This window comes from Telmatherina bonti, assembly GCF_933228915.1.
Source record: "Telmatherina bonti genome assembly, chromosome: 13".
Lineage (NCBI taxonomy): Eukaryota > Metazoa > Chordata > Actinopteri > Atheriniformes > Telmatherinidae > Telmatherina > Telmatherina bonti.
This window is the reverse complement of record NC_136611.1, coordinates 37,485,903-37,498,100: the sequence shown is the minus strand read 5'-3', so window position 1 is coordinate 37,498,100 and position 12,198 is coordinate 37,485,903. Positions and strand designations below refer to the sequence as shown.

Sequence of the window (12,198 nt, the reverse complement as noted above, 5' to 3'; positions counted from 1 at the left end):
TCACAGCGCCGGAGAACAGGGAGCTGGATCAGTTACTGGCTGACATCTTTCCACAATCGCGTTGATTTCGCCAACACTCACATCGTCGTAGGTGCCAGTGATGTACGTCCAGTGCGTGTCTCCGTTGTGGTTGGTCCTGCTCAGCCGGCCTGTAAACGGGATATTTGCTGTCATCTTGCGTCCATCCATCCTCACGCTACAGGAGTGGTTGGGGGGCACCAGTAGCTGCACAGACACTGAGTGACTGATGGACTCCACCACGGTGGTCCCTTCGGAGAACGTCACTGTTTGCTCCTTGGTGAAGTCTACGTCCCCAGGGCTGAGGATGGGAACTTTGGCCGTCATTGTGGACACAGACCCATTTCGGGTCTCCCTCCCAATGTCCCAGGTCTTCTCCACCGTGGTGGTCTTCTCCAAAGTCACTGTCTTCTCCACATCTCTGCACTCTAGGTTGGTAACCCTCGTGACCTTCAGGGCTTCTGGCGGCTGGTGGAACAGCTCCATCTGGTCAATGGCGTAGATGACGTGAGAGATGTGCTGGCTGTAGCTGTCTCTGTTGATGGCAAGGACCTGGTATTTCTTATACCAGTACTCATCGCCCTCCCACGGCAGGAAGAAGGCTTCGTGTCGGCTTACTACTTTACCAAGTCCGTACTTGTTCTTACCAACATAGATATCTGAGTTGGAGCAGGTTTTGATGGCATACTGGGGGACGGAGCCATATGAGTCTTCAGTCCACATCAGGAACTCAAAGTGGTCCACGTTGACCAGTAGTTCAAACTTGGAGGATGCATATTCTTTATCAGCGTAAGGGTAGTGGCAGAGGTTCCCTTTGCTGGGGGTGTAGAAGCCGGCCTCACAGTTGACTTTGCATACATAGTCGGTGCGCTCGGTGTAGCCGTTGAAGATGGCTACAGCACCATTTAGGAGGACGCCGTCCCATGTGACCCACTTCAGATTTGCATTCTCACCAAACATTGGGAAGGAGTGTGAAGTTGTCTCAGTGTCTGGAGTCTCTCTCATCGTGGGGGGGTTGATGACTTCACGGGAAGGAACCACATTTTCCCGCACAGGGCTCAGCCACCGCTCTAGACAAGAGAGGACAAGTTGAGTTTTACAAGAAATTACTCAGATTTAGAGCAATGTTGTGCTAAATGCTAACGCTAACTGTTTTGTCTTTGCTTCAACCAGCACTACTTTTCACCACGGCTTGGATAACAGAGTTTACACCAACTTCTGGAAGGTCCTCTGTGGTTGCACGATGACCACTTCTAAGCAGACGTTGAAGAAAAAGACTTTGCTAACGCTGTGTTTCAATGTTGTAGATTGTTTTATGCATTTGTGCGAAAAAAAACTGTCAAAGTGGAATAATTTTATTTTATTCTGTAGAGTTTTAGTGTGTTTGGGTAGCTACAGACAGGACCTCGCTGAGAATGGGAAGAGAAAAGCAACCATGTGTAGCTGTATGCATTCACATCCAAAATGACACAAAGTCTATGAAATCCAGAAAAAGAAAGCATGAAGAGAGGCTGAGCTAAAGATAAGTAGGGATCCACATCTCGCTTACCGTTGGACCTTATACTGTTCAGAAGTGAAGCTGTGAAAACAACTAATTTCTCTGGATTACAAACAGTGCAGTGGTGTTTTATGGCCTGGCTTCACCTTTGTCCTGTATGAATTTGTGCATGTTTTCCAAACCACGACTGTTCTGAGACTACTGAGCCAAGCACACAGTGTGGGCTCCGAACGAAGATGCAGCTATACTGCCACTCACTATTAGGATCTCCTTGGCTGTCCTGCTGCTGGGAGACGGAGAGCAGTGGGTCAGGCTGCAGGGCCGAGCAGGAGAGCTGCAGCACTGACAGGACAGCAACGACACACCACCCCATCTGGACACACAGAAAACCTCATTAGTGGGAATAATGGAAAACATGCAACCAAATAAATTAAATATGTTCACATATACATTATATATATATATATGTATATGTGAACATACTTAATTGAAACAAAGTTACAGAAAACTACAAAGGCAGTATTGATAAAATGTCATGCTCTTGAATAGAAGTGTAATTTTTTTTACCTCTCCAGGTTCCTGCTGAAGTGAGGCTGCATGCTGGATTGGCTGAGTTTTAAAACCTCCTGCACACTAATTGCCCCAATAAAAAGCTGCAGCTCGTTCCTTCTTGGCAGTTTATGATCTGCAGGGTGGCAGGACAGGCTCTTCATCTACCCTCCAGTTACATCGGAGTGGAAACTGGTTGGGGATGGGGTGGGGGAGTCTGAGAGACACCCAGAACCCCTCTACTATCGGGGGGGGGGACTGTTAGTGGGTTTTCTAACTCCTGACCTTGGTAAGACACATACCATGTGAGGAGGATGTCCTTACCAGATGATCAAACTCTGACCCCTCCCCAGAAGACTGAGCTTCTCTTCTTCACAATTCAGAATGATCATCTGAGAATAATCTCAACCAGGCTTCATGTACAGTTTAGACTGCATGTTTAGTGTTCACACAGCTGAGGATTTACTGCAGGCAGATTTCCCTTTCAGCTCAGCTCTCACTGCAGTTTTACTTTATTTCTCTTCATCATCTCAAGTAACTTCTGAGGGTGAAGTCCAACCCAGTTGTTATCCAGTTCGAACCAGGTCAAACCAGTTCAAGCCAGTTAAATCCAGTTCCCTCCAAATTCCCTGCATATTCCAAAGTAGACCTTTCCATGATAAGGGTGGAGTGAAAGCCTACTTGCCTTGCTGAGCAAACCCACACATCAGATCTGTTCTTTGAGTCGTTCCTTCATCCTGAACATCCTCAACTGGAAACGCCAAAAGTCCTTAGTCTATACACAAAGGTAAGGGACAACCCACATGGTCCAACATGCAAAGAAATCTGACTCTCTGGCTGTTTTACAGAGAAAAAAATAACCTGCAAGAAAAGCTCGACTGGATATTAGGGTAATAAATCTAGTAAAAACAAAAAATGTGTTATCAAATAAATGAATTAATATGTTGATGAGATTATACAATTTAATCTAATACAGAAACATATTGCGCCAAAAGAAAAGCGCTGCAAATACAGAAATGTGATGTAATTTTCGGCTTTGCAGCACTCCTCTGTGCTTGCAGCACTCTCCCATATTTACATAACATCATGGGGTGACCAGTTAACCCACCGTCATGTCTTTGGACTGCGGGAGGATGCTGGAAAACCCACACATATACGGAGAGAACATGCAACAACAAGGCTGAAGCAGCTCGCCCCGGGCCGAGGCTCGAACCGCCGATCTTCCTGATGTGCCACTGTTGCTTTTTATCCAAAGTTAGTCTGTTCATCATACTTGATTGATTTATTTTTTATTACAATTTGAGTAAACTGGGTGTCGGACACGAGCTAGAACCACACATTCGGATGATAGAAGAGGTTTTGATTACTGTGTTACCATGGCAACGTCAGCCATCTTTAGTACGGATTTTTAAAGGAAAGTCAAATGGAAGAGCTGGTTCTCCTACCTGAAACTTCACAGAGGCGAGTTCAGATCCAGTCATCCAGTAAGCTCCTATATAACAAGCATGGTGTTCTGTTTTTTATTTTTTTTGTGAAGTCTTGTCTAGCCATCCATTACTTATGTAGCAATGGGGATGTTACCTGATGCACTGAGAAGTACCTCGCTCTATTTCTCTAATATATTAATGTATAAATATATGCCAATATTGCCGTTTGTAACTTATTTCTCCTTTTTTCCGCAGGTCTTCCTGAATAAGTGCCGTTGTACATGTTGATCTGTCTTTCCTGTCCTCTCCACTCCAACCAGTCGAGGCAGATGGCTGCCCTCCCTGAGCCGGGTTCTGCCGGAGGTTTTCTTCCTGTTAAAGGAGAGTTTTTTCCTTCCCACTGTCGCCTCGTGCAGCTCAGGATGGAGGATTGGATCCAAGTCATGACTTGATGCAATCAGTTGGTTTCTATTACAGGATATGTATGAACTGGCTGGAAATGATGTGGATGTAAAGTGTCCTGGGACAACATTGTTGTGAAGTGGCGCTGTACAAATAAAGCTGGATTGAATTGAATTGATTATTCAGAGAGCAATCTTTCCCATCAGGATGTCAGAGGAGGTGAAACAGAACCTGGATCTGGACCGGGGAGGTCGGGTTGTTCCCTTCTGAGACATGGTCTAATGATCTACAACAGCTTACATAACCAGAGCTGATGCTGCCGTCCTTGACCTGAAAACTTTTGGGTGGTGTAACCAGACCGTCCCTGCTGCTTGTGATATCAGGATGCTTTATTGATCTGTGCACGAAGAGCCGTCTTTGATGAGAGTTACAACAGTTTTAAATAAAAACCTGCCAGGACTCTGTGTCCCGGATCGGCAGGCCAACCGAGAATCGCACCATGTCCAAAGTGCCGCTGTGCTCTCTCCGCTGATGACAAGATACTGGTTTGTCGATAAGCTCAGGCAGGGAACAAATTGATTAGATCTCTTCTGAAAGTTGGGTCACTGATTAGGCAGCCTGTTGTATAAGATCAGCAGCTCACAGCAGAGGAGGAGCAGCTCAACACCAACATTGTTCTTCTCACACAGTGCTGTCGTTGATAATCTCTGAGGTCATGGCCATCTGTGAGCGTCCTTCAGACAAACAGTTATTTATTTCTGTGTGCCAGACTGAGGACTGCGTGAGGGAAAGCAGTGTAAAGGTCATTTTTAAGACATCTCTGTCACCACCTGTAGCTGCATCAGCATTCAGCGAAGTGACCGATACCAGATCACGCATTGAGTTTCTTCTCCTCAGATGGACACAGAGGGATGGACATTAAATGTTTTTATGCTTTATTTAATTTTTTTTCACACAACAGTGGAGGGTGATTAGAACCTCTAAACAGGACCAGTTTCTTCTCATTAACACAAAGTCTGAATGTCTTTTGCCTGAATTATAGTCAAAAGAAAGAATTGCTTCATTAATGGTGTTTCTCAGAGATTAAATCAAAGTGTATGCAGATCTACACTCTGCATACAAACCAGTTAACCCTTTAAAGCCTGATCCATCTTACCAGCTCCTTATCTTCATACATGAAAGTCAAAACCTCCAGTTTATATCTGGGAAATATGGCCTCGATGTCACAAGATTCTGCTGAATGAATAAATCACACAGCTTGTCCAACATGTTGACCTCATTCCCAGCTTCAGCTTCTGATGTCAGCATGAAGCGTTCTGGGTTCGTGTGTTAGCGTGCTAAGCTAGGCATTCAGCCCAGCTGCCTCTGAAGGTCACGAGGGATGTGAATAAAGTTTTATTACAAAGCAGTCTCATGCAGCAACAAGGCGACAAAGAACGGTGAAAGGGCTTCTGGAGGACTCTGTGCCAGAAACGTAAAGTATTTAGACCAACGGGGTTGTTGGAGGTGGTCCTTTAGGGGCGGGTTTGCTTCCACAGACAGGAGTTTGGAGGTGAACGATTACTTCTGCTCTGTGAGGTAAGACTGTAGAAAAGCTGGCAGTCAGCTGGGGGTGGAAAGGGTCAGGGGTCACAGTCAGGGTTTCTGCAGCAGATCTCAGCATCGTGTTGCCAGGCGCTGCTGAGGCTGATCTATAAATGTTTATGTCTAAAAAATGAGAAATTACCATAGACTGTATATAAAAGATGGGCGGAGCCTCCATGACGCCACCAGTAGGTTTCTGAAGAGCTGAATTGAAGCTCGGTGGGCGGTTCCTACCATCACCATCTTGGCAGGGGCATGCGTGTCGCCTCACCCACCCCGCGGTTGTTCTACGTTCTTCTGACTTGAAGCAGGAGATCGGGTACCTGTCAATCAAAAGGTCAAAAAAACCTAAATATACCGAACTTTGAGATTAAATTACTTTTAAACGGGAGAGTTAGAAAAAAATTCACTCCCCCCACAGTTGTCATGAAGGTAAACGTGACCTATTAAACCTAAAATGGATTTTTGAACCAGGCTGTAAACATGTTTATTTCTGCTGTAAACATGTTTATTTCTGCTGTAAACATGTTTATTCCTGCTGTAAACATGTTTATTCCTGCTGTAAACATGTTTATTCCTGCTGTAAACATGTTTATTTCTGCTGTAAACATGTTTATTTCTGCTGTAAACATGTTTATTCCTGCTGTAAACATGTTTATTCCTGCTGTAAACATGTTTATTCCTGCTGTAAACATGTTTATTTCTGCTGTAAACATGTTTATTCCTGCTGTAAACATGTTTATTCCTGCTGTAAACATGTTTATTTCTGCTGTAAACATGTTTATTCCTGCTGTAAACATGTTTATTTCTGCTGTAAACATGTTTATTCCTGTTGTAAACATGTTTATTCCTGCTGTAAACATGTTTATTCCTGCTGTAAACATGTTTATTTCTGCTGTAAACATGTTTATTCCTGCTGTAAACATGTTTATTTCTGCTGTAAACATGTTTATTTCTGCTGTAAACGTGTTTATTCCTGCTGTAAACATGTTTATTTCTGCTGTAAACATGTTTATTTCTGCTGTAAACATGTTTATTTCTGCTGCTATTGCTGGCATTTACTTTTAACTGCTGGAGGTTGCTGCCTGGAAATTACACACAGCTGACTCAAATGTTTATGATAACAGTAAAGTGTAAAGACAAGTGGTCCTGGCTATTCAGCCAATTTTTTATTTTTATTTATCAGTACACATTTATTCATTTATTATTAATCGTACCGCGTAGTCTGATTAAGGGTCGCGGGGAAGCTGGAGCCTGTCCCAGCAGCAAGGCCGGACAATCCAATGGGCATAACGGGCCCATGTGGGCCCATGTGGGCCCATGTGGGCCCATGTGGGGCATACACCAGACGTTTGGACATGAAACAAAATGTATATGAAAGTCAGATAGTTACACCACAGCGTCTAGTGTGTTGCTACTGGTACCATATTAGAAACGTTGTTTCACAGTGCATCATTCATAATTCTCACAATGTTGCGCTGGGGAAGGGGGGCCTATGCACTTTCTCTGGTCCTGCCCAGCAGTCTGGGCGAAAGGCAGGGTACACCCTGGACAGCTCGCCAGTCCATCATTACACATTTATCAGGAATTTCTTTAAACCAAGTCACATCTTCAGAATATATTAATTCATTATGAAAGAAAGAAATAAAAATGCCTTATTTATCCCAGAGAGAAAAATGAATTGTGTTTATTGTAACTATTATACTAATCATTCAGAAAACCACTGCTGAGTTAAATGTTTGGACTGCAGCAGAGTAACCGTTTGGCAAATGCATGGAAAAAATCCACAGAAATGTTAAACATGTTTGCTGGCAATTATTGAACAATCTGTGATTATAATGTTATTTATAACTTAAGAAGCTGATAAAAATACATTTTAACTGTATTTAAACTGTATTTATTTAACTTCCTTTCCAACACCATGACACAAAATCCTTCTGGCATTTTTTTATTGTGAGACTTTATTTTCATGACCACAAATGTTTCAGATGTCATGCGACGCGTCTTGCTGAGTCTTTCAGGGGCAGGGTTTGGCGTCAGCCACGGGTTCACAGCGTTCCACCACGGCCCGAACTTCCCCGATCTGAACGCCATCGTACGTCCCAGAGATGGACGTCCACTGGGTCTCCCCATTCTGGTACGTTCTACTCAGCCGTGCAGTGTAGGGGATGTCAGCCTTGATCTTGCGTCCCTCCATGCGGACCCTGCAGGAGTGGTTTGGTGGGACCGTGAGCGCCACAGACACGGAGTGGCTGAGCGACTCCACCACCGTCGTTCCTCTCGAGAACTGCAGTGTCTTCTCGCCACTCAGCTCTATGCCTCCGGAGCCGATGAGGGGGATCTTGGCTGTGATGCTTCCTGTGATGCCTAGCATGGTGGCTCTGCCGATGTTCCAGGTGGTCTCCACCTCTGAAGTCTTGGAGATGGTAACTGTCTTCACAATGGCCTGGCACTCGTTGTTGGTGACTCCTGAGATGCGCATGGTCTCAGGAGGATACTGGAAGATGGCGACTTCATCAATGGCATACTTTACGTCGGTAATGTGCTGGGTGTAGACGTCCCTGTTGATGGTCAAGACTTGGTATTTCTTATACCAGTACTCATCCCCTTCCCACGGCAGGAAGAAGGCCTCAAACTGGGGAACAACCTTTCCCAGTCCATACTTGTTCTTCCCAACGTAGATACTGGTGCTTGTGCAGGTCCGAACTGAGTGCTGTGGCACTGAACCGTATGACCCTTCTTTCCATTCCAGGAACTCAAAGTTGTCTTTGTTGCTCAGGATCTCGAATTCAGGAGCGTAATACTCCCGGTCTCCGTACGGATAGCGGCAGTAAGGGCCCAGGCTCGGGTTGTAGAAGCCGGCTTCACACCTGTATTTGCAGACGTAGTCCGTGCGCTCAGTGTAGCCGTTGTAGATGGAAACGGCTCCGTTGGGCGGAGAGCCGTTCCAGGGCAGCCATTCCAGGTTCACGTTGTCACCGAAGAGGAAGGACGAAGGCACGTCCTGCTGCTGCTCCAGGTCAGGTGGAGTCAGAGGGCCCAAAATGATGTCATTACCGCTGGGTTCTGGTATCTGGTCCTCCAGCTCTGGGTTCAGCAAGGAAACTGCACGCATAGGAGACAAAAAGAGCTGCTTTACGACAGAGACCTTCATCAAACGCAGAGAGAAGACGTTGCTGAGTAGCTGTTATATCTTCCACTGACAGGTTTACCTTTCCTGTGCTGGATGCTCTTCTTCACGATTTCCTGCAGGCTGGCTGAGGACAAGGCCAGCAGGGCCAGCAGCAACAACACGGACAGCTTCATCTGGAGACGGAACAGTTAAACTCAACTTTGGAAAGACTTCCAGAGAACTGCAAACCTTTCACACAGAAGAGGATTATTCATCTTTCAGTCAAGTGTAAAATAAATCTTAAAGCTTTGGAACAACATCAGTGGAGGAGATGGAGTATCAGTCCTTTTTAACCCTTTCATGCATCATATATCTACTACATCACAGCCTACTTAAAGACTTTTTCTGGTATATTCATAGGTGAGGATGGTATATTTGCAGTTTTGCCACCTCACTGGACATCAGAATCGTCTCCCAACTCGCTGCCACTCGCTGCAGGATAAACAGATACAGTATATAATGTCATACGATCTTTAGCTCAGTGATAAACAGGACAAGAAAATAATATTAGTCACTTTATTCTAGAATATTTCTATTATATAAATATGACAACGTATTGTTTTATAAATATTTCTACAGAATATATTAAATAAATAAAAAGTCAAATGATAATAAAGACAAATGAAAGTGTTTTTGTACGTGTCTGTATTAATGAAATATTGTGTATGGAGAACTTGTGGCATTGCTTGTTAATAATTCATGCATGAGAAGGTTAACTCTGTCACAGTATGAACCAGACGACTCCCACCGCTTTAAGTTCTGCAGACTGGTTATATTATTCTAGACGGGTAAGGTAAGTGGAGCTGGGTTGGGTTTTAATAGTTAAATTTTAGTTCAGAAGATGTGAAATCCAACAAGAGATCTTTATATTTAACTGATAACAATGATGTTTGTCATTTTTTGTCTAAATGGGTCTTTTAAATGTATCTTCCCTAAACTTTCTCTGTATTTCACTGTTTGTAAGGATAGCTCACAAAATGATGAATATTTTATTTTAGCATTTCAAGCAGTTTGACGGAGTTGGTCTCTCGGCTCAGCCCCAGATGAACTGATCATGTCCAGACCAGAGAACATTCGATCATACATACCGACAACATGTAGAAACGTATAAAGTATTATCATAGAAGATGTTTAACCTTTTTAAACTGAAGGAGAATTTAACATTATTGATGTTTAGGTTGGATGATTGTCCAGATCGGTCATGTTTAGGTAGAAGGAAAGGAGTTGTCTTACCGTCCTACTGCTCTTCAGTGAGTCCACCGCCTGTCTCTCACAGGTTTATATACCCAGTTTATGGACAAGCCATAAATCTGCACTTTTGCTGGGTTCCATCTGACATCTAGCTCTACTCACCAGCTGACGCAACAAACACGGCAGATGTTACCTAGATGTTGCTAGCAAGACAGAAAGATACTGGAGATCATTCCTGCCAGCAGCCACGGAACAATTAATAATTATTCATTTTATTAACAAAGACAATTCAAAATAGAACACACTCCAAAACTGCAGTTTATCTTGTTAATGTGTTATTAACATGATTCTCTTCCTTTGTGTTGTTCTGTTTCTACATGGCAACAAAAATCAGTTTAGATCTCACACAGTTGGATGTTTAGTTTCCAGCTTCATTACAGGGAAACGAGAGAAGGACGTTGTTATGAAGACAGTCCCGGTTTCCATGCAATCTGGGAAAAAAAAGGCTCTGACTAAGGATGGAAAGATGAAAATGAAAATAAAGGAATGAAAACAGGAAAATTCAGGAAAACTTTCAATGTATTCAGTAAAGATTCAGTGTAAACAGGTTGGTCTTCATGAGGAAAGTGCATCATGTTCAGAGATCAGCTGATGAGCAGCAGCTGGTGTCTGACGGTGAACCTCTCCATGCATGAAGTCCTTTAACCAATGATCACACAGTATGTTCTGTATGTATGAGTTGTCCTGCTGCACTGGATTGTCCAGATGGATGGAGGTCTGGATGGTCCACATCTGTCCGTTTGTAACGGACCATCTGCCGTGGTGTAACAGGTAGAAGTAAAGACGAGGCTCCATCCCATGCTGCAGTTATGCCAGCCAGATACTTTGCTGCTGTGCCACCATCATCCTCTGCCTTCAACCTTACTCACGGAGCATCTTTAAAAAGAAGATTTATGAGGGTGGGGGGCAGTAAACTTCCAAACAGGAACTTTGGGAAGAAATTCTCGTCACCTGAATCAGATCCAGAAACTCTTCATGGACTTCCAGGTTTATTGATGAGCAAGATGTTGAAGGGATACTGTGTAACGTCGACCCAAACTTCAGTCTAATGTGAGTAATCATGGATTATTTCTGGGGTGTCGAGGCGTGTCGGCCGTCCGAGGAGGCTGCTCTCTACAGAAACCAGACATTATAACTATACAAGAGCAGATCCGTCTCTCATGGGATCAACTGACCTGGAGCATTTTGCTTTTTCAACCCACCTCTATAAACCCAGAAGGCTCTGCTTTCTGCTCCTTCTTCCTCCTCTTCCCATGAAAGTTTGTCATGGCTATGAAAAAGGAGGCCAGAAAGAGAAAGCAGGAAAGTGATCGCTCCGGAGGAAAGACACGAGTCCACCTGCTGGTTGGAGCCGGATGAACGACCAGTGTGGATAAACAACTCTGCTTGTCTCAGTGTTAGCAGGCTGCTAAGCTAGCTCTCTGCCTGTTGTGCAAACATAGCAACATGTGACGTTTCACATCTTTCAGCAGCATTTATTCAGAACAATGAGCTGTAGAGCGTTGTATTCTACATCTAGGTCTTTATTTTGCTGTTTAGTAGAAGCTAAATGCGGCTAGTTGAAGCTAATCAGGTACAGACTAAAGCTAACATTACTCCCTAAATATTTCCTGAAAGTTGGGCTGGTCTGCAGCAATAGATGCATTTCCTATAATAAATATAGAGCTCATATCAATGAAGTAACATAACGATTAACAACTGGCCTGGTTTAGTTTCATGTTTTTTATACACTGTTCAGTTGGAAGCAGTACTATTGTAATGCTCTATTAGCTAACGGCTAATGCTGACATTTTCACAAGTTAATGTTGTGCCAAAGTCACTGCTTCATTTGATACTCAAAGCCAATGTTTATAGTAATGTTTTGGGGGCACTTTTTGCATTGTTTGAGTGGGGGTTTTTTTTGTTGTTGTTTTTTTTTGTTTGTTTGATTGTGAGTGTCAGGGATGTAGACTGTTTAATTTTGCAACAGTGTCATGTAACCTGTGTAGTACGGTTTCCGTACTGGATCGGTACGTGGAAGCAGGTGATTTGCTGTGGTGACACCTTGAGGATCGGACAAAACCGAAAAGGAGTGAGGAGGAGGTCATATGAACGGGATCTGAAAACGTGTTTTGTTTAAAAATAATTATCATCCATTCATTTTCTTAATGGCTTGATGGATGGATGGATGGATGGATGGACGGATGGATGGGTGGACGGATGGATGGATGGACGGATGGATGGATGGATGATGAATGGATGGATGGATGGATGGATGGATGATGGATGGATGGATGGATGGATGGATGGATGATGGA

The 12,198-nt window shown here is 43.8% G+C and overlaps 2 protein-coding genes across 2 annotated transcripts; both read right to left on the bottom strand.

Annotated features, from left to right (window-relative positions):
• On the bottom strand, window positions 1–1,889 carry LOC306764579 (natterin-3-like; the record flags this gene model as incomplete). The annotated part of the gene is made up of 2 exons (XM_079251753.1): window positions 1–1,088; window positions 1,775–1,889. The coding sequence occupies 2 exons, from the start codon at window positions 1,887–1,889 to the stop codon at window positions 1–3; spliced, it is 1,203 nt and encodes a 400-aa protein (XP_079107879.1).
• A 5,606-nt stretch (window positions 1,890–7,495) lies between these two features.
• On the bottom strand, window positions 7,496–8,784 carry LOC306764232 (natterin-3-like; the record flags this gene model as incomplete). Its single annotated transcript, XM_079251311.1, has 2 exons — window positions 7,496–8,583; window positions 8,691–8,784. 2 exons carry the CDS (start codon window positions 8,782–8,784, stop codon window positions 7,496–7,498), a joined length of 1,182 nt encoding a protein of 393 aa, XP_079107437.1.
• Window positions 8,785–12,198: the final 3,414 nt, after the last annotated feature.